Below are 22,638 nucleotides of genomic sequence, written 5' to 3' on the forward strand. Positions count from 1 at the left end.
AGATGTGAGGTTCTTGCTATTATTGGTAAAACTCCAAACCAGCTGAGCAGGAATATTTGCCAAGCTGTTCCCTCAGTGGTGTGCCAGTGAATTCTAACTGCATTAGTCTTGCTTTCAGCCCAGTCCCTGAGCTTATGCCCCTCCCCTCCATAAAGACTGTTTCCATAAATCATGTTCAGCCCAGTGGGAATTTCAGAATCTAGATTTTTATCCTAAATTTTTTTGTGTGACAAGATTAGGAGACAAAGAAGGGACAAATTTCCCTTTGTGTGGGCTCTGTAGGAACAAGAGTTGTACTTGGGGTTTCCATTTCCAGGGACCATGGGAAGTATGGATGGATTCATGTGTATATGTGTATGCACAGGATATATATATATATATATATATATATATATATATATATATGCATAGAGGATAGGATAAGGACTATACAGTGCCTTGATAGGAGTTCATTGTTATTGGAGGAAGAAATAAAGAGGATTCCCTCACTCTCTGGTGAGGAGCTGACAGGGAAGACAACTCTAACTTCCATCTCTGCCACATAGCTTTCATATCATATGCAGGCCATTGAGAAATGGGAGACTGGGAGTGGAGATTAAAGTACAGATCCCATCCCATCCCATTGTAGTCATATGGGTAGCATGAAAGGAATATGGCAGACCAGGTACTGTCTTGTATAGAATAAACTGGGGAATGTTTTTTGTTAAATGGGGATCTTTCTCAGAGGAGAGGTTTAACAACCTCCAGGGAAATCTATTTCTGAATCTTTAGCAAAGGTTTAAGAAGTTGGAGATGATTAAGTTAGATTGGAAGTAAATTCATGGAGGAGGGAGGCAACATCCCCCCGCCCCAGACAGAGTCAATGTCATGTCCCAGGGAGGCTATCTTTTCTGAGCGGCAGTATGATGTGGTTGGAAAGGCAGTGGTCCAGAAGTTGGAATTCACTTCTTAGACTTGCTAGTTTTGTAAACTTTGGCAGGTCATTTAGATTTTCTCACTCTCTATTTCTTTAATTGTAAAACAATAACTAACTTGAACTCCTGATCCCATTTATCTCACCCATATCTCACAGGATAGTTAGTTAAAATTCTGTAAGTATGAGCTTTTGGCATTAGTCTTATATTGCTTGTTTGCCCCATCCCCTCACTTCCTTACTTGAGTTCCTACAAATATTGATTAGCTACCTACTGGGACCAAGATTATTTCATACCAGTGAGGGTGAGGTATAGTGTATCTTTTTAGGAATGGGAGAGGGACACATGCAACCTAGCTTTTGTGGGAGTGGGTTAGAAACTGAAGATGATAAGGTCAAAAAATATTCATTAGGCAATTTTTTCCATTTTGGTAGATTTTAGGAACTGATTCACCTTTAAACTGCAATATACCTAACCATCCTTCCTCTTCTTTACCTCTGAAAGTCACCCTCATCTTTAATTATCATTCTGCTGAACTCAGAAAAGATAAAAACCCAAAACATCTTGGTTATATGTTAAATTATTCTTTTTCCTTGTTGGAAAATTGTGACTTGTTGGACAGAGTCCCACTCAGTTTCAAGTCTCAGCTCTTGTGTAGGCTTCCTATGTGACTCGGGACAAATCATTTCCCCATGACGGACCCCTGCTTCCTAGTCTTTTAGACAGACAGCATCACCTATACCGTTAAAGTCTGAGGAATGCATATGGAAAGTAAAATGCTGAACTCAGCAACATCCTGAGGGCTGTAAAGAGAATTTGGCTAAGTGAGAGGATTATTGCTAGGATCTGTGTTCTGTTCATTGAAGGGAAGAGGCCTGGTTTGGTTTGGGGGCCCCTTTAGAAGTGTATATATCTTTGAGTAATACTAGGGATGGGGAGAAAGAAAGACAGATGACTTTTATTTTTCCCTCCTATAATAAAAGCCATTTGCATCCGGTCCCCCACAGAAAGAAAACTAAACTGTTCTCCAGACTTCGGAGAAAGAAGAGCAGGTACCAGTATACCAAGAGCTGCATTGTGTGGGGGCCCTCAGGGCTCATAAAAACAAATGTGTGGCCTCCCATGATAACCTGGGTGTGTGGAGGGGAGTTGTGTGTTCCTTTGGGGTCTAGAGCAGACCCTGTGCATGGCCTCATGTCCTCTGCCTGGGAAGGTGGGAGGAATGGACAGAACTAACCCAATAACCTGTCTTGGTGTGTGTAATGCTGTTTATCCTCTTTGTGATAGAAAGAGGTTGAGGAAAGTATCCCAGGGAATCATGGGGTTTTAGTTGAGTACCTAAGAGTAGGAAGTTAGGCATGAGACAGTCAAAATTAGAGTGAGAACAAAGGGTAGAGGCTGATGAAACCATAGAAGGAACTTTTGGGTCAAGTTGGGATTGAATGCTTCAAATCCAGAGAATGCTCCAGAATCAAGATCATTTAGAGATGTCAGAATAAGACAGAGGGGCAGAACCAGGTAGGCAGTCAGCAGCTCAGAAGCCCTAAACCCTGGAGAAAAGGCCAAGACAGTGATGTTGGTTAATAGCCAGGCAAGCAATCTAGGCAATCGATATGGGGTGCCAACAACAAGGAGACCTTGGTACTAAATATAATCATCAGACTTGCCCAGAAAGCTTCTCGTACACTTCCTGACAGGGGCCAGAACCAATCCCAGACCATGGTTGCAGGCTGCATTAACACAGCTCACCTAACCAAGCAGATCTGGTTGCAAGTCTGCTGCAGTCCCTCAAGTTGGCTCCATTGGAGAGATCCCAACAGTGGGATATTCTCTGACCTGAAGCTGAAGCTATCTTTGCATACCCTTTCCCCTTCTAGTTTCTTCTTCCTGGGAGATTCTTACTTCCTCTTCTCAGTTATTTTAAAACTACTATTAGTAGTAAGTAACTACCACTTAGTTACTTCTCACTTTTTTTTTTTTTGGAGGGGAAGGGGATTTGTATTTTACTTAAAAAAAAACACCAAATGAGTAATATGGTATGTATATTATTCTTAAAAAATAGCTTCTAGTTTTATTTTCAATTTTATCTTCAGTGACTTTTCAAGACCTCTTTTTAAGATGAGAATTTTGGATTAGTTGATCTCTAACTTCCTTTTAAGCTTTACCTTCCTAGGATCATCAGAGCTGGAAGAGTCCAGATGGAAACTGGTTCCAGGTGGGACCATTGGGTCTGTTGAACAGAGTTTGGGAAAACAACAGGGGTGGGGGGATGAGTTAGGGAAGCTCATGTGGTGGCCACTGGACTTTTGATTCCAAGTTAATTAATATATTCTACTCTTCAGACCTTTGGATTCTATCAGCTGGGCTCTTGTCTCTTAGGGAATAATATCATTCTCTCTTTTGTGTATAATGTTGGAAACCAGAAGGATGAAATATCTAGTGCTTGGAGGTCTAGCCATAGGGGCAGGGGATTGTGATGGAGGGGACTACAGAGTATAGGTGACTCTCTGTGGAGGTAGGGCTGGCATTCCCTTTACTAAGGCAAGAAAACTGACTCTGGCCTCAATAAGGTCACTTAATGGGGGGGGGAGAAAACACAAAAGTCTTGAAGGAGAAATGAAGTTTCATTCTACTTTAGAATATTTATTATAAGTATTTTTCATGTATCTGTCTTAACTCAGATCTCTACGTATACTTGAGAATGCTATACTGCTTATCTACAAGAGCATTATATTTGTATAGGGAGTGGCCAAGGCTTTGAGTTAGCCTGCCTGGTCTTTGGGCTATCTAGACCAGTTGGTATGTACAGAATTGACTTGGGTCTAGATGTCTCTGATCCCATAATTATCACAATGCCCAGAGAGGGATTAGGAGTGAGTTAGTGGTGGTGGGGGGAATTTGGCTACTATGTCTGTCTGCTTTCTACTGCTCATATATGGACTTGGTGGGTAGGGAATATTCTGGGAACATCTAGAAACTTCTGTTTTTCATTTCTGTCATTGTCCCTAAAACATTCGAACATGGTCACACGGACTCATCCATGCTCCCTTTCACTTTGTCATACACAGAAGACACATTCATAGTTAAATGCACATCCGTGCTCTCATTTTCAGAGACACATTTTCCCATACTCACAGATGTTCTTACTTCCTTTGTAGCATGCCTGGGGGGGGGGTCCAGAAAAAGTTCATTGTAGAATTTTTTCCTGGTATTCTATCTCCTGTGTGACTGGGATCCCTGTGCCTTGACCTCGAGGACCTGGCTAACAGTTCCTCTAAGAAGTTGCCTCCTACTCATTACCTCCCATTGTCTCTGTCTCCATCTTTGCAGTGACAATGCCCCCACAAAAGGGAACAAGAGTCCCTCACCACCACCTGATGGTTCCCCAGCTGGTACCCCTGAGATCAAGGTCAACCACGAGCCTGAACCAGCCAGCCTGGACACTCCTGGGGCTGCTATCCCCAAGTCGCCATCTCAGGTACCCCCTTGACCACACAGTTCTTTCCTTTTGTTTCTGTCTCTATCTGCCTTTCCTTCCTTCCTTCTCCTTCTTCCTTCTTTCCTCTTCCTCTACTTCCTTTCCCTTCTCTCTCATCTTTTGTTCTTTTCCCTCCTTTCCTAAGTGAGGGAATGCCCTCTGTATGCTTCCTGATTATCCTTTTTTTCCCCACTGAGGCAGGAGGTTAAGTTTTGGGAGTTATAGTGGAGATGTATAAGGGAGACTTGGAAACCTATTTTATTTCTGGACTAATGGTTCTATGAGATTCCATAGATTCCCAGTACTCATCTTCTTATACTAGCCTTCTAAGCCTTCCCAGTCCCTCAAAGTCTGAATCTGTCACCTCTAATATGGTCTTGAGCCTCAGTAATTTGGCCAACTATTCATCCCCTACTATTACTACTATTGCTATTGCTACTCTGATTTCCCACATTCCACCCCCCCCCCCCAGTTACTCAGTTCTCTCCAGTCCTTGTTCCTTTGGTGGATTTTTTTTTGGCTTTATTAGAGAACCAGGCAATTTCAGCCCCTGAAGACCCCAGCAGCCTTCATACTCCATGTTTTCTTTGCTTCTATCTTTGTTTTCCAAGTTTTTCCTTTATGTAATTCTTTCCTCTCCCCTCTCTCTTCCTTTTACTGTGGCTCTCCCATCTTTTTCTGCAGTGCATGCTACCACTCTAAACTGGGGGTATGGGGATTCTTCTGGGTCTAGAAGCATATGTTGCTACTTTTCTCCTCCTTTCTTTCTCTCCTGTCCTCCTGCCAGGTCAAATGCTTCCTATCTCCCTCATGTGATAAGAAATGAAAATTGTTTTCATTTTTTTGAGTTATCCCATGAGATTTCTCTGGGAACTTCCCTGTATTAATTCAGTGTTGGAGATCATTTAGGATGGAGGATAATACGAAAGAGTGTGGAAAGAGATGGGATGGGGTTCGTTCATGGCTTGAGGAAGAATAATTTAGGCAAGCCTAAGATCAAGGTGAAAACTAGGAGAGTGAGGATGACTGGAAAGGAAACTAAAAAAGAGAAAAAGATGAAAAGATAGTTAAGAGGCATGGGGGGGTGGTAGAAGGGAAGGGCAATATAATCTCCTGGTTAGTATGTGGGAAGATAGGAAACAGATCAACTTCCCTGATCTAGAGCCCTAACCACCCCTCTCCCTCCATTTTGGGGGATGAGTGGGGCAATGGGGTTAAGGACTTGCCCAAGGTCACACAGCTCAGTATTAGGTGTCTGACGCTGGGTTTGAACTCAGATCTTCCTGAATCCAGTCACCTAGCATCACCTTCTTTTTGAGGCAAATAGTCCAGTAGAAAGAAATGATCCCATTTTGGAATTTTTATTTTCTTTTATAGTTAATTTAATTAGATTTGAGTCCCAGGGGAAGAGATGGAGGCTGGCTATGGTGACTGTTTTGGTCTTGGCTTGTTGATGAGCCCAGAAGGCAGAATAACGGAACCATAGCACCATCTGGTGGTTGCAGTGCTTCACTGCATCACAGTCTCTCCCAGCCTAGATATAGGTCCTATAATAAGGAGGGGAAATTAGAGAAAAGGAGGGGTTGGGGGTGGGGGGAATCTGGGGAAGGACTTTTGTTAGACCTTTCCCTGTCTGAATGAAGGAAAAAATCCTCTAAATTAGAGGTAGGTGTTTCACTCACCTGTCCATTTCCATTTTACCCAATCCATGCAATTAAATTGAATTTGGCATCTATATGAATTTGGCAAAAGCTGATTAAGGTTATATTCTTTCTTACCCTCCCTCCTTTTTCATTTTTCCTACTTCTCTCCTTAAGTTTCGCTGTCTTTCTCCACTGTCAATCCTTCTATTATCTCTTTTGCATCCCATTTTACCTGCTGCATCTCTAACACAAGGAGTCCCTTTGCCTGAAGGGGCTTATGACCCTATTGGGTACACCAGACCTAGACATTCATACAGGAAAGTTTCTAGCTAAGAGATAGCTTGCAAGGTAGAGGCTCATTCATCCTTGGCTAGTATTGAGCAGGTAGTGGTAGTGGTGGGCAGTAGAGGCCCCACTGAGAGCTATAGTAATCTAGAAAGTTTCCATGGAAAAGATAACCTAGGTCTTACAGGATGGAGGTAGGATTTGGACAGGTACAAGATTTGCTTCTCACCTTCAGAGGGTAGAGATGGAGAACTGGATAGAAAGAGACACAAACTGACCTGAAATGTCTTTAGGATCTAAGTTCTCTCAGCCACTGGCTTTTTCTCTTGAGCAGGTAGGTTCCTTCCTTGGGAAGGGAACAGGGTTGGGGTTAGTTGGTTTACTTTTTCTTTCTCTCTCCAGGATGCTTAACTTTTCTTCCTTTTCACCCCTGAAACTGAACTGGCATTTCTGGTGTCTGTGTTGAGACATAATGATCATTTTGCATCTTGCTTCCATCAGGATGGGAGGTGGACCCTCTCTGCTCCCACCCTCCTGCCGGAGGCCAGCATCTCCTGCTCTGTGCTCCTTGTCCGTGGTCTGTGGTTTGACTAACTGGAGCTTTGTCTTTGTCTCTGTCTACATCTCTCTACCCCAACATGTTTTGCCGTCTCGTCCCCTGCCCCCACGTCGTTGGGTCGAACCCCACCCTTATCTGCCTGCAGCTTCGAAAAGGCCCACCAGTCCCACCGCCTCCCAAACACACTCCGTCTAAGGAAATCAAGCAGGAGCACATTATCAGCTTGTTTGATGACAATTTTGTCCCCGAGATCAGCGTGACCACCCCCTCACAGGTCAGCCACGGCCATCCTCATTCATTCTCTCTGCCTTCCTTTCTTCCTTTACCATGGGCCATTCTCCCCCTACTCCTTTCCAGGAGGAATGAGGAAGGAATTGGAGGGGCTCAGAGCATGGGCTGGCAGCTTGGGGGTGAGAAAGGCATGGGAATGAATCTGAGCTAGGGATCATATGTACTTACCATTCATATCATATGAAATAACTGTTTTCACAAAATGAGGTCCTAAGGGATGAAGTTATTATGCTCCCTTAGGTTTCTATTTTTCAAGTTTTATATCAAATGTTCCACACCAAAGTAGGTACCCCACAATGATGAAATTATAAGTCCTTGTTGTATTGATATATGCAGGGCTAGGTTTTGGAAATACAAGTTTGAAAAATTGCATGACCCTCACCCTTACATTTTATTAGGAATAGGCTACTTTATGAGGCAGTGAGTTCCTTATTTAAGCAGAGACTCAATGACCATTTTGGGGAATTTTATAAATGGGATTCTTGATTTGGCTATTGATTGGACTATATGATTTCTAAAGTTCTTTCCAACTGTAAGATTGTGTTATTCTTTGAATTCCCCTCTTTTTGATACTGAGTCTATCACATTCAGGCAGGAAGTTCTGATCTCACTGCTAACCATCAACATGGTAGCTTTGATGTGTTCCATTTCTGACATGAATTGTCTTACCCTTTTTTAGTTTGTCCTTCTTCCCCTCCCATTGCCCCCGATCTTAGGAGCCCACTATATTAGTGTTGGCTTTCATGTGGACAGCCTATTGACAGCTCAGAGCTCCATACGCCTTCAGTTGCCCTAGTAGCAAGGGTTATAGATGTGCACTACCATGACTGGCATTCTGGAACCCTTTGAGGGTTTATACTGAGGACCTCAGGATGAATTGGGAGATCCTCCCTAGGCAGTCCACATGTTCCATCCTAGCTTGTAAGTGTCTGAGGTCCCATTAGCTAGACTTAATGGGAGAGACATGTACCTGTACATCTTCCTAATTCACTAGAAGAAAGGAAAAGGCTAACAGCTTTCATCTTGCAGTTGGCCTTCATCTTCCTCCCCATTTATCTTCTCTGCTTCATCCATGCCTGCTACTTCCCTCATAATTCACTGCATGTTTTTTCTCTCTCATTCTCCCTTCTATCTACTGCATCTCCTATATGTTTGTGCCTGTTGTTGGGGGAATACATCTGTTCATGAAGCCTGGCCTGAGGACCAAGCATGGTCTCCATCCTGAGCATTCTCACCTTTGGGGCATAGAGGGGAGAGAGGGGCCATTGGGGCTTCTGGGACTGGGGGTGTGGGAAGGCTAGCCTCACTGGACTTCTATTGAGATATCAACATTATCATTGGCGACGAAAAAGAAAGATTTCCAGCATCACAAGAAATTCTGGGAAAGGCCAGGAGGCCTTTATTCATAGGGTAGAAATTTGCCTGCTTTGAGGTAAGGGGAGGAATGACTTCTCAGGGGGTCCCCTTCCTGGGTGTTCTTGTCAGTTTTTTTTTTTGGTCAAATAACTCTTTGTATTAGTTTTATTGACATTCTGAATCAGCTGTTAGGCTATGATTTATTTTAGATATACTTCTGACTCTTTTTGATTCTATTTCTTTTAGGATCATATGCTACACCTTAAGGCAGGTAGGTGATACAGTGGATTGAGTGCAGAACCTGAAGGCCGGAACATTCATCTTTATGAGTTCAAATCTAGCCTCAGACATATATTGTCCCTGGGCAAGTCACTTAACCCTGGGCAAGTCCCTGTTTCCTCATCTGGAGAAGGAAATGACAACTCATTCTAGTATCTTTGCCAAGAAAAACCCAAGTGGGGTCAGAAAGAGTTGGGCGTTACTGAAATGACTGAATCACAACAATAAAATGCCAGTTAGTATAGTATTCTCTTGCCTTTCCATGCATGCCCAACCTCTTAAAGTGTTCTATGATCCAAAATATCATCCTTTCATCTCCCACTTCTTCTGTATTCCCTCAGGGCAGATCTCTCCACTAGGTATTGGGAAGAATTAAGTGTGTGTGGATTGATTCACACTAGTGTGTAAAATGACTGATACTAATTATAGAGATACTTGCTATTGAAAATTGAAGAATTATAATAGCCTAAATATATTTCTTAAATTGTGCAACTCTATGCTTTGTGATAAAATGAAATAAGTTTAAGCATTGATATTTTCTGAGTAGACTGACTAGCATGTTCTCTTGTTGTGTCTTATCTTTTCTTCCATGGATAATAAACCTATTTGGAGGGAATTTGGCTCCTGTCCCTAGCTTTTGGAGTTTACTACACCCATTCCTATAATGTTGTTCAGTCATTCTTCAGTTGTCTAACTAACTCCACATTTGCATTTTTTTGGCAAAGATACTAGAATGGTTTACTATTTCCTTCTCCAGTTTATTTTATAGATGAGGAAACTGAGGCAAATAGGGTTATGTAACTTGCCCAGGGTCACACAGCTAGTAAATGTCTGAGGCCAGATTTGAACTCATGAAGACCAGTCTTTCTGATTCCAAATGCTCTATCTACTGCATCACCCAGTTGCCTCTCCATTCCTTCATCAGGGACAGACTCCCCATTTGGATAATCTGGTGATCCTGTGGACAATGACTATGTGATGGGGAGAGGGCAGTTTGGGAGATAATGAGCCCTTGTCAAATAATGGGAGAATGGGAAGAAACCTTGTGAAGAGAGGGAGGACACAGAAAAGATACTAAAGTGTGGCAATGTCACCTTAAATTTGAGGACTCATATATGTAGATGATCAGAGAAATATGCATGTGTTCCCCATGTGCTCCCTCTTTCTTGCATTTGTCTAACATGCAAACTGCTTCCTCCTTTCCTGCTGCCAAGTTTGATGCCCCTGGACCTTTCCAGGAAAATGCCAGCCTTTTGGATCTAGACTTTGATCCCATCCCACCAATTGCAAGCCCTGTGAAGGCACCTACACCCTCTGGTCAGGTTGGTTTGTCTCTTGGCTGCTGTGCTTCCTATGGAAGACCTCCTAGCAGAGCCCTCCAGGCTGCTCTTCTGCCTTCACTTGGCTCAATGTTTCCTTTTGTTAGCCGTCTGACGGAAGACTCTAGAGTAGTGAGTTCCTAGGGTGTCCTAGAGTTTTACATTGAAATTATTGTTAACATGATTCTAGAGTATTCATGAGGAAATGAGTTGTTTATATATTGATTGATCCATATTTTTTAGACTCAACTAATTTGGTAATTTTTTTTATTTAACTAAACTTATTTGCTACAAGAAGTTTTTTCCTTTACTTTCTTTTCTCAGGTTGAGTATAAGGGATAGAGAGAAGATAAAGTGGATTTTTTTCCATTAAAAAGATTTATTTTAATAAAGAATTTTGCCAGAAATTGAAAAAATCTGTTAGTAATTTGCATAATGATCCATGATTAGACATCCTAGTTCATGTGGCTAAATGTTAATTATTTGCAAATAGATTTTATGCCACTATAGATGACTAGGTAATAAGACTTTTAGGATTGTCCTACGGGAGACCCCGGACTTAGTGGACTTGATCATATAGGTGGTCAGAGTTAGTGGTAGGCTATCTCCCTGAATATGGAGCCAGGTCTCAAATATCATTGAAGATCCATGGGTCCTAATGGCTCAAGCCCTTTGATTCTGCCTTTTAACCCAACCCAACTCAGTTGCAGGATCAGTACCATCTAAACTGGGGTCTTGGGGAGGGGGGGGCTCATCTGGGTGAGGCTAATTGCCTGTGTTTGCTGCCCTGCTAAAATCTAACTCTCTCTTTATCACTCTTTGACATGCTTAGTCAATTCCATGGGATCTCTGGGAGGTAAGCTTTGTGTCTCCCCTTTTCGGGTGTCTCATTGTTCTCTGTTCTTTGGCATGAACTCAGTCCCCTCAACATACTTTCTCCATGTTGGTACCATATTCCTGCCCACTGACTATAGTGGGTTTTCATTCCAAAGTCTCATTTGTTTTCCTTCCTGCCTAGCATGATTATCCCCTGGATCCAATTCTCCTGAGAGCTCATCCTTTATGGTGAGCCTGGGACATGCTCTGGGTATATGTTGCTGTAAACAACCGCTTATATATGTATGTATATATATCCTAATTGGTAGAGTGTATATAGCATTTTAAGTCAGGGGATCTTAACCATAAGTTCTCTTTGGGGTCTATGAAAATCGTTTGATTTCAGGGAGTCTGTAAACTTGGATAGGAAAAATAAATTGAATCTTTACTTTTACTAACCTTTGTAAACTTTATGAATCTCATCTTATGCATTTAAAACCATTCAGAGACAGGTTCTACAAGATTTCACTAGAGAGTTAAAGGAGTCTATAACACACAAAAAGGTTAAGAACTCCTGATCATTTATTGAATCCTAGAATGTTAGATATGTAAATGATAATTCGCTCCATTCACTTCATTTCCCATTTCATAGGGAATCTGAGATCCAGAGAGGGAAGTGATTTGCCCTCAGACACTCAGCTAGTTAAAAGGCAGGGCTGAAACTTAGGTCCTCTAACACCTGGCTTAATTTTCTTTCCATTACACTACATTGTCTTAAGTCTCTTTTCCTTCCAACTGGTGGTCCCATGAATTAGCTTCTCCTTATTGTCCATCTCTTCCCTCCTAGATACAAATATACATAGACACACACACACACACACACACACACACACACACACACACACACACACTTTACTCCATGTTATTTTGTGAAGACAGAGGACAGATCAAAGTCACAGCAATTGAAGAGTAACACTCCCTGCATTCATTTCTGGATCCCTAGCTTAACAATATCAATAATGTCACAAACAAAGCCAGGTCCTGTTTTAACAATTATCCAAATCCACCTCAGGAGACAAAGGGGACAGGAGGGCTGTCAATAAGTTATTCATCAACAAGTCATTATTGACCCTTAGCTATGAATAGTAGGCACCATGAAGAATACAGGACAATATTTGATCCATGTAAGCTGGTTGACATTGGTTCAACAAACATTTATTAAGGTCTTACTTTGTGTAAGACCAGAGATACAAAGATAAAAAAACAACACAGTTCCTATCCTTAAAAATGTACAAGGGAAATATAGCATATAAGTCAATCAATACACTGTGAGATGAATAGTGATGGGAGCAAAGGAGAAATTCTAGGCAAAGAACACTAGGGAAATTTGAGAGGAACAAAGTGGAGATCATTTATCTAGGAGAAAATCAGGCAAGGTTAAATGGAAAAGAAGGTAGTGCCTAAATCTTGAAGAATTTGAAAGGTTAGGATGAGATTAGAGTCCATTCCAGTCATGAAGGATGACCTGTGAGAATGTAGGAAAGTGTAATTAAGGAAGCTCTCCTAGAGAAAGGGGGACTTGAGAAGGATTTTGAAGGATGATTAGGCTGTCAGCAGATGGAAGGGTTTTTCAGAAAGTACTATGAGTGGCATGAAACCAAGAATGAGTATGGTAGCATGGCCTGGGAAAAAGAGGGCAGTACCTGTAAGTTGCTTGGAGTAGTTGGAGTAGGTTTGCACTGGAGAATAGTTGGGGTTTCTTAGACCATAGGAGAGAGGAGGGTAGTGCTGACTCCTGGATGGAACTAGTTATACCTTATCAATAAATCCTCCAGGTCTTTGCAGGATCATTGATGGTATTTCATTTTTTAAAAAATTTTTTATTTAAGGCAATGGGTATAAATGACTTGTTCAAGGTCACACAGTTAGGCAATTATTAAGTGTCTGAGGCTGGATTTGAATTCAAGTCCTCCTAATCCAAGACCAGTGCAATAGCCACTGTTCCATCTAGCTGCCCCATTTTTTCTTTTAAAAGAGAAACCACAAAACAGAAAAATGGTACCTCTTGAGATGATGCTTTTGCTAGATCCTTTTATGAAGGACATTTAGGTATCCCTGCAGGTTTCTGAGAAAGAAAAGAAGTATGATGGCTTAGGAATCCCTTTAGGGGGAGAAATGAGGAAATTGGATGACTCATGCATCATTTCTGCTAAAGAGAGGGGGAAGGGGAATGACTTGTCTATAAGAAACCCATCACAAGGTAGTAGGAGGATTGTGTTCCACCTCTAATCTCACCATAGCTCCCAACAATTAGGTTATTGGGAACAAATTGGATATCTAACTTAGAGGCAGCTTTTCTGAGATTATATATGGTTTTGAACCCAAACCATGGCCTGTGATCTTCCATCAGTGAATTGTCATTATTTAGCTCTGATTTTGGGCAAAGTGTAGGATACAGTCAGTCAACAAGAATTTATTAAGCTTTTGTTATGTGTTATGTGCCAGACCCTGAGAATAAATAGAAAGTCAAAAACAGTCCTTGACTCTACCCTTTCACCAGGTTTGGCTGACCCCTGGACTCCATATGCCTCTGTGTTCTCCCTCTCACCCTCTCTCTTTAGGCTATTGTCCATGTCTATTTTTTCTTATCTTCATCTTATACTCTGACCACCACTTCCTTTCCTTGCCTCTCCTCTTCCCTTTTCTCTTCTTCCTCCCCTTTTGCCCATGCCTATTCCTAGGCTGCAAAGAGTCCAACTGGCAACCTGCAGTCTGTGGAGCAGGGCCCTGCTGATAGTGCCAGCGAAGAGGGTGCATTTCCCGTGGTCTGGCCCAGCCAGACCGCAGAGCCTGGGCCGGCTCAAGTAAGTGCCCCACCCCTCTTCCCAACTTGTCCTTGCCTTCCAGATGGAGGGAAGAAGGGGAAGGAGAAACTGGAACATTTAAATGAATGCGAGCTAAGGACTCCAGAAAAGGCATCCTTCTTCTAGGGTTAGGTGGAGACCTGCCTAAGGGAGGTGGTTCTCAAGTTCATAGCTTCTGAAAAAGTTACTTGCTACCTCTCTCTAGATTGTTTAGTACTTTTAACATAACAGTTTCTAGTTGGAACTCTGCCATACCTTATCATTAAATGCTATGTTTTAACATACTAGTTCCTGGGAGCAATGAATTATTTCCTAACAGTTCTTCTAAGGTCTTATCCAAAGGACCAGGAAAGGGGACATCTGTAGAGAGAGAGAGTACAAAGTGATCTGCAGATTGAGGGAATAAGGAGAAGCTGTTGAGTTCTATATAGGACCTTGGACTCTATCATTCATTCTTCTGAGGACTCTATAGTAACATAAGTTTCACCTGTATGTTGCCTGATGTTTTTCAAAGCACTTTGATTTTTATATCCATAATTTCATTTGATTCCATAATTTCTGAGTTAGGTGAACCAAGGTTAAAAGTTCCCTTTGATGAATGAAGACACTAAGATCCATTGAGTTTAGATGACTTTGCCTGGGATAATGTGGAAAAAGAGTGATAAAGGTCTTCTTTGGCTCTTGTTTTATGTTCTTTACACCATGGAAGAGTCATCCCTGTAACCTGTGGTTTGTAAGTGTGAATTCTGGAGGGACCAGGGGAATCAAGGAAGATGGGGAGAGAGAGAAGGTTCTAAGAGCAGGACTTGTCCAGAGGCTGTACACAGAGGCAAAGAAAGGGAGAGAGATGACTGCCCTTTTTGAGGGTATTGATGATGAAAGGGAATTGTCTGTTGATTTTGGTCTGATCTGTTCTTCTTTGGGGCGGGGGGGAGAAGATGCCTATTCCTACTCTTTGAGACCAGGCCAGGATCTGATCTGGCTCCGGGATTTATGTTGCAGCCAGGAGATGTGACAGAGGCTGGCGGGACGAAACCAGTGGCAGTAGCCGAAGGAGCCAATGAGACGGCGGCAAGTGACGGGGCCTCTGTAAGACCACAGGGAAGACAGACTTTTTTCTGTCCTTTTTCTCCTTGCTTCTGTCTCTGTCTTTCTTTTCCCAACCCCACCCTGGTGTGTGAATATTTAAGGCTTAACCCCAGTCCAATGTTTTGATCCCTTTGCCCCATAAGCTGGGTCCGCACACCAGGGCCAGGGAGGATCCTGAATGGACCAGCCTGTGACCCTCGCTGACCGCCAAGGTGGATTCTGGGGCTGTGGGGCAACTGTCTTCTGTTACCCTTGCTCCAACTCTCCAGTCAGCCTTCTACAACAACTCCCTGACTCTGTCGTCTCTTTTCCTTTCTTAGAGCTCTCTACCAGCTGTGGTGGTCGAGACCTTCCCAGCCACTGTGAATGGAACTGTGGAGGGCAGTACTCCCTCTAAGAGGTCTGACTTGCCCCCAGGATTCATGTTCAAGGTGAGAGGGAGGGAGGAAGAAGCCCCTTTCTCTACTCATTGCCTAAGTCAGAGAATTGTAAGAAGGGACCAGCTTTTCTGAAAAAAAGAAATGGGGAAAATCCTCTCCAATTGGGGGAAGATGGTAGTTCCAGAACATCTGACATTATCAGCACTCCACTAGCTCCCCAGGAAGAAGTTCCTTCCCATTGGAAAAACTCTTGAAATCTAGTAAGTAAATAGCCAAAAGAGCCTTATCCTGGATTGAATCTTACTTAAAAATAATCAGTCAATCAATAAACATTAAGTGTCTCCTGTACACCAGAGACTGGTAGGGATTATGCTGATATTTTTCCTTTGTTCTTCTTCTTCTTTTTTTTTTTTTGCAAGGCAGTTAGGTTGAGTGACTTGCCCAAAGTCACATAGCTAAGCAAGTATTTAGTGTCTAAGACCAGTTTTGAACTCAGGTTTTCCTGACTCCAGGGTCACCAAGCAACTCCTTTTCCTTTGTTTTTAAAGAAGACCATGACAAAAAGGAGATGGTATCAAGACAAGCACATGAATTGAATTGGAGTGAAGGGGTGCTTTACTGTCACCAGCCCCACTTTCTCCTCCAGAGCCATCTGTCAAGTGCCCAGCTGGCCAGTGTCCAGTGGCCAGATATGAATCAGGATGACTGGAGTTGACCCTGGATTTGACCCAGGGTTGAGTGAATTGTCCAAGGTCGCACACATAGTGTCTGAGTTCATATTTGAACTCAGGTCTTCCTGACTCCAGGGCTGGTTCTCTACCCACTACCTCCCTACTCTTTGGGATATATAAAGAGACAAAAGAAAGCCTCTGTCCTCAAGAAGTTTATATCAAGGGGGTGAAATATATATATATATATATATATATATATACAAAAGAAACTATGGGATAAACAGAAATAAGGGGGCTTGGAAAATATTTCCTTATAGAAGATAGGATTTTAGTCTTTTAGGATTTAGCACTTAAAGAAAGCTGGGAAATGAGTAAGTGGAGACATGATTATCTAGCAGGTCTGTTAACAAGAAAGGACTTGGGGTGGCTAGGTGGCATCGTGGATAAAGCACCAACCTTGGAGTCAGGAGTACCTGGGTTCAAATCCGGTCTCAGACACTTAGTAATTACCTAGCTGTGTGGCCTTGGGCAAGCCACTTAACCCCATTTGCCTTGCAAAAACCTAAAAAAAAAAATAAAAACAAGAAAGGACTTAATGTTTGGTGAGGACTGGTAAGCCCATCACCTTTCAGGAAATTTCTTTCTTAAATATGCAAATCTGTTTTTAAAATGACTTCAATAAATTGAGATAATTTTGAGCAAACCTAAGCATAATAAATAATTATTCCTGCATAAAGATTGTATTAGATTATTAACTCAGTCTGCAAAGTTCTTTCTAGCTTACCTCTAAAACCTGTGAAATCTCTCTCCTGGGGCCTCTGAGGGCTTATCACATGGTTGTGTATGTGGCAGGAGAGAAAGTGAGATGCAGCTTCTGGAATACAGCCAGTGAAATGGGCATCTTTTTCACAGTATTGCCCTAAGAGAGACTTTTGACAAGTAGAGGCATATATATATTATGTGTGTATAGTTCTCTTTCCTTTCTCCTGTCCCCATACACACACACACACACACACACACACACACACACACACATACATATATATGCCCACATATATACACATTTACATATATATCCTCATATATACATATGTTTGTATGTCTATGTATACACATACATACCTAAGTACATACCCACATAATCATATCCTCTATTGCCAAGCTCTAGATCTGACTGTCTTAAGGTACAATCTTTTTTTTTTTAGTTTTTTTTTTTTTTGTAAGGCAAATGGGGTTAAGTGGCTTGCCCAAGGCCACACAGCTAGGTAATTATTAAGTGTCTGACACCGGATTTGAACCCAGGTACTCCTGACTCCAAGGCCGGTGCTTTATCCACTACGCCACCTAGCCGCCCAAGGTACAATCTTTAAAAAAAAAGTTGGGGTGGTTTTGAATTGAGAAGTCCTGCTCTGTCATCCAAGGAAAGCCACTTCTTCAAGTTTGGGCACCAGACCCCTTATTGTCGCCATTTTCCAAAAGAAAAAAATAACAAGAAATAATTAGAACACAACACAAGAGAATATATAGAGAAGTGAAGTGATTAAAAAAATTTTTAAAAAGCCCTCAAATTTGTACCAGTCTTCAAAACTCACCTATGGTCTTCCTCCCGGGCAGGTCCAGGCACAGCATGACTACACAGCCACTGACAGTGATGAGCTCCAACTAAAGGCTGGTGATGTGGTGCTGGTGATTCCATTTGAGAACCCAGAGGAGCAGGTGAGATGCTCGGGGGTCTGGTCCCAGCCCAGCCAGCCTCATGGGCTAGGGCGCTACAGGAGCACTGACCATAAGGGAGCAGTACAGACTATGGAAAGAAAGCACTCTTGTAAAGGAAAGTCCTTGCCTAAGGGAGAGGGCTCTCTTCTGCTCCTGGGAAGAACTAGCCATCTGCAATTCTATCTATAACTCTTCTCTTTTCTTTCTTTTCTCCCTCCTGTTTTTTCACTCTTCCTTCTCTCCTTCCTTTCTCTTTTGTCCCCATTTTATTTTCTTGCCTTTCTTTGAATTTTCAGTGTTTCCGGTGTTTGCCTTAGTAGGAGCTTAAGGAAGTATTTGCTGATTGTTATTTCTCCCTCTATAACTGTCCCCAAACCACTCTTTTCTTATTCCCACTCTCATTCTCTCTCCCCTCTTTTCTGTTCTCCCTCCTTTCCCTCCCTCTTCACACACTTTTCTTATTCTTATTCTTGTCTTTCTGTCTCTCCTTCTCTCTCCCCATCCCCCTCTCTCCCTTACTCTCTCTCCCTTTGTCCTTCCCCTGTGTCTATCTCTCCTTCCATTTTCTCTGTCTCTGTTATTCTGTTTCTTCTCCTTCTTCTCTTACTCTTCCTTATCCTTTTCTCTCTCTTTTACTCCAAATTCTCATTCTAGGTAAAGAAAGTTTCTTGACAAGCCAGTGTAGGCAGCAGGCCACCCACCACCAAATTTGGTAACTTCCAGGAGCTGTGTGAGAGAGAAATAAGAAAAGAGAGTAGGGATACCTAGAAGACTTGTACCAGCAGAAAGAATACTTAGAGGACCTAGGTCCAAATACTAGTTCTTGCATTTATTAGTTCTTATCCCCCTTCTTTCTCTATTGCCTCACTCCTATCTCTCTTAGGCAGATCACTTTAACTTATCTGTTAAATGAAAGCATTGGGTCAGTTGATCTCTGAGGTACCTTTCTAGCTCTGAAGTTCTGTGATTCTACAATTTGTCCATCTTTCCCTTCTTTCTCTTCCCTTTCCTGTCTTCTTTCTCTTCCTTTCTCTCTTCCCCACCTTTTTCTGTTTCTTCTTTCCTTGTCTTCTCTCCATCCCACCCCACCTTTTGCCCTCCCTCTCCTTACCTCTCCTCCTTTCTCTCTCTAGAATCATAGGTATTTAAGAAATGAGAAAAGGAAACTTTCAGTAGCATAGATAAGGGGTATATGATACCAACAAAGGGGAACCATAGAGACTTGACAAGAAACTTTGACACCTGGTAGATAAATATGGCCAAGTAGAGTTAAGGTGATGACTTGAAGAGTTACAGATAGTTCTGTGAGTTAGAGAACAAATGAGCTAAGTCATTGTGATCAACTCAAACTCATAGATGTAGCATGGTGTTATTAAGGCTCATGAAGGTATGAAGATATTCAGAAGCTTTGAGCCTTAGCCTTTGTGAGAGTGTATGTATGTGTGGTGTGAATATGTGTTTACACATACACGTTTTCAAATACAAGTTTTGGGGGTTCCGAAGAAGGTCATTTGTCTCTATTGAGCCCCCAAAAGGGTGCTTCCTCTATCCATGTTCCCTTGGGGGGAGGTAAGGTTCATGAAATCTACTCATCTACTATTGTTTGCATTTATGGAAGGAAGAGTATAGGGAGATCTGAGCAGAGTTAGCAATAGGAAACACTAGTTAAGGTAAACAGTTGATTTCCTAGTATGGCTCCTCCTTGCATCTTCTTCCAATACTCTCAGTAGAGGAGTGCAGGCTTATGCTACCTAGTGACTTTCTCTTCATCAATGACATTCCTTCTACAGTTTCTCTTCTTGAATATCCCTAGTGACAAGGATCTTATTACTTCACAGAGCAGCCCATTCTGTTTGGTAGTTTCTTTCTCTTAACATCTAGCTGAAACCTAGATTCTTAAACCTTCTGCCCACTGATCCTAACTGTATTTTGGAACTGGCAAAAATAAACCTCTTCTACATGATGGTACTTTAGATATTTAAACATAGTTATCATCAAAGTAAAATTTGCCTAAGTAGTGGCAGTGGAGTTAGCCAGAAAAGGAGTTGGAACTGGGAAGAATTTCTGACCCTTGCTTCTCTTCCAGGATGAAGGCTGGCTGATGGGTGTGAAGGAGAGTGATTGGCATCAACATAAGGAGCTAGAGAAATGCCGAGGTGTTTTTCCTGAGAACTTCACAGAGAGGGTCCAGTGAGAACTGGAGCTGTCACTCTTCTTTCAAGGGGAGTGAAACCACCTTCCCCCCCTCAAAATGTGTCTTTCTGGTTTTTTCTTTTTTTTTTCTGTTGGGGAGAAAAATAGAAAGAAAAATAAGAAGAAAGAAGAGGAAGAACAGAAGCCACAAAAACATAATGGATGACAGCCAAAATTTGAAATTGTCAGAATGATGTTTTAAAAGTGTTATTTTGCAGCTGGTGAATCCCTATAGTTGAGTTCCAGGGCTGAGAATACCCTTCCTCAGTTCTCAATAGCATGTGAGCCTTGATCAAGGAACACCCACTTGGGTGGGAGAGTGACCTTGTTGGACAAAAACAACAGGGGATACCCAAACCATATGCTTTCCAACTACTGTGGCCCATCCCAGGGTGAACACCATACGCCCATTCTGCCTGCAGCTGCTGTTGGCATGGGTGTTTACAGGCAGTTCCTCCTCTAATCTTGGCTCCAAAGATCCTTCTCCAAACCCACTGACTAGGACATTTGTTCTGCTGTTTCACAATAAACCTAGTGTACAGTGTTAAATGAAAAAAAAAGTCACCATAAAACTACAAGGAAAAAAAGCAAATCAACTAAACCCCAAACAAATTGTGTGTTTCTTTTTTCTCTCCCCCCTCCCCTTCACTCCCTCCACAAGCATAAGCAGACTGTGATTTGGGATTTTATACTGTGATGAAGGAAATGCTAAAGCAAATTGAGTCAGGACCTGCAATTAATCAGAGAGAAACCTCATTCCTCTCAACTGAAGCTTGATACCTGTAGGTTTTCCCTCTGAGTAGGAACAAATTAATGTGAAAATGACCACTATTAGTGGTTCAAAAAAGGAGAAAATGTGCTGAGGAAAAGAAGGCAAAACTGGAGATGGAGGCAGCCTGTGTTCTTCAAATTATAGCCTTTCACAATTGTACCTTGTTATTAGCATCCCTCCGGGAACACAGATCTGCCCTATATTTGTTGTTCTTGAACAGGGGATTCTACAGACTGACCAGTGTTAGAGCCACCTTCCTGTCCTTATTTCTGGCTAGGTAGGGGAGGGGGACCTTGGGAAAAAGGTAAAAGGTGAGAGAATTCAGGTATTCCCAATTTCTCCATGGCTTTATTTTGGCTTCTGTAGGAGGGAAAAGGGTTTGTGTTGGTCAAAACTAAGGATACTTGAACACGGATGCAAAAGAACCAGCACCACCTCTCCTGCCTGTTTTTTCAGCTCATTTCTCTCTCCTCTTGATGTAAAACTCTTCTCTTGGGAAAACTCTGTTTAGAACCAGTGGGGCCTCCATGCTAAGGCTTCAGCCAATCTGAACAAAGTTTGCCCATCTGAGCAGAAACAGCTCCCAGTGACTGGTGATGTAGCTGTCATCATTGCTCTTTTGATGAATTGGGGTGTTGGTTTGGGAAGAGGAGATCTAGGAGCCAGCTTTTTGTTCTAGGGTTAATTTCACTTGAAAGGATCATCTGCATTTTGCTCAGTGTTTTATTTTTAAAATGAAAAGGCAGAACAAACAAAAAACCTGTACTCCATTGTCTGTCTGTCCATGTGTGTGTGGATGTGTGGATGTGTGCCTCATCTTTTTTTTTTTCCTACCTGTTCATGAATGACCACCTTAGCTTGACTGCCTGGAAGAGCTTGTGATGACTAGTGTTCAGTGGAAAGGCAGCCTTGCAAATAGCCACCCCTCCCTCCCCCCAACTTGCCCAGGGATGAAGGCCAGCAAACAACCTTGTGGAAGCAACTTCTTTGGGTGGTGTTCCCTAGGGTTCTGCTCAGGGAGGGTGGGCTGGGAAAACTCTATGGGCGGCTGGTTTGGGTACTTTATCTGCAAGGCTGACTTAGTCATGTAATGGTCATTCCTTAAGAATGTTACAGTGTGCTTGACTGCCTTGTTAGCTGAAAAAAAAAGTAGTGATGTTGGTTTCTTTTTTGGAAAATCTGAACAATGTAATGATTGATCCATGTGAAACTCTATTTTTATGCATTTGTAAACCTGGTTGAATCTTCTCAGAGCAATGTTTTAAAATCTATATCTACATAAATATATAACAGTGAAAGCAAGTGAATTGGGTTAATGCCAGAATCTTAGCTTAAATTTGTTTATTTTTATGCAAAACTTGTGGCCTTTTTTTTTTAAAGGCAGCAGGATTATAGTTTTATCCTCTGAGTTGCCTCCTGGGGTTATTTGTTTGGTTGGCACTTCAGCAAACCCTTGTGCAGTAAGTATAGCTGTGGACCGTCAAACAGAGAGAACCTTGATATGGGGGGTGGGGGGGGTGGGGGAATGTTTTTTTTTTTTAATTTTAAGTTATCGCCAGAATGGAAACCAAATAATCAGATTTCTTTCATTCAATAAATATTGAGTTCCTCTTCTGTGCCTGGCCCTGTGGTGGATATAAAAGATAAGATCTAGCCTTTCTGAGAAAGAGTTTAAGGTTCAGTAGGGAAGCTTGAAGAACTATACCTGTAGCAAAGCACCATCAGCGAGTTGTTGAAGAATTGATATAGTAGCAGAAAGGTGAGAGGAGTCACTTCCCACTGGGCTTTTACTCCAGTGCTATGGGTCCTTGGGTGTGTAAAAAAGAAAACTTTTCCACCTCTATATCATTTTCTGTTAGGTCATATACTCCTAAGAATTGTCGGTGGGATAAAGACCAATTTTGCATGATCTTGGGCAAGTCACTTGCCCTTCCTGAACTTCGATTTCCTCATCTTTAAGGATGAGAATTTGAAGGATTTCATCTCTGATGTCCCTTCCACTCTAACTCTAAT

At 42.1% G+C, this 22,638-nt stretch overlaps 1 protein-coding gene across 15 annotated transcripts in view; it reads left to right on the top strand.

The window, feature by feature from the left end:
• Positions 1-22,145, top strand: part of BIN1 (bridging integrator 1) — a 128,327-nt gene extending 106,182 nt beyond the window's left edge. The window contains exons 11-19 of one of the 15 annotated variants that reach the window (XM_074214949.1): positions 4,245-4,392; positions 7,025-7,153; positions 10,020-10,127; positions 10,957-10,980; positions 13,682-13,804; positions 14,807-14,893; positions 15,214-15,324; positions 17,559-17,660; positions 19,747-22,145. In XM_074214949.1, the coding sequence (XP_074071050.1) occupies positions 4,245-4,392; positions 7,025-7,153; positions 10,020-10,127; positions 10,957-10,980; positions 13,682-13,804; positions 14,807-14,893; positions 15,214-15,324; positions 17,559-17,660; positions 19,747-19,854 (940 nt within the window). In that variant the 3' untranslated portion in view covers positions 19,855-22,145. Of the gene's footprint in view, positions 1-1,897; positions 1,967-4,244; positions 4,393-7,024; positions 7,154-10,019; positions 10,128-10,956; positions 10,981-13,681; positions 13,805-14,806; positions 14,894-15,213; positions 15,325-17,558; positions 17,661-19,746 lie in introns of all 15 variants that reach the window. The other 14 variants (XM_074214950.1, XM_074214940.1, XM_074214939.1 and 11 more) reach the window with 14 other exon arrangements.
• Positions 22,146-22,638: the final 493 nt, after the last annotated feature.

Source organism: Macrotis lagotis, chromosome 1, assembly GCF_037893015.1.
Source record: "Macrotis lagotis isolate mMagLag1 chromosome 1, bilby.v1.9.chrom.fasta, whole genome shotgun sequence".
NCBI classification, from domain to species: Eukaryota; Metazoa; Chordata; class Mammalia; order Peramelemorphia; family Peramelidae; genus Macrotis; species Macrotis lagotis.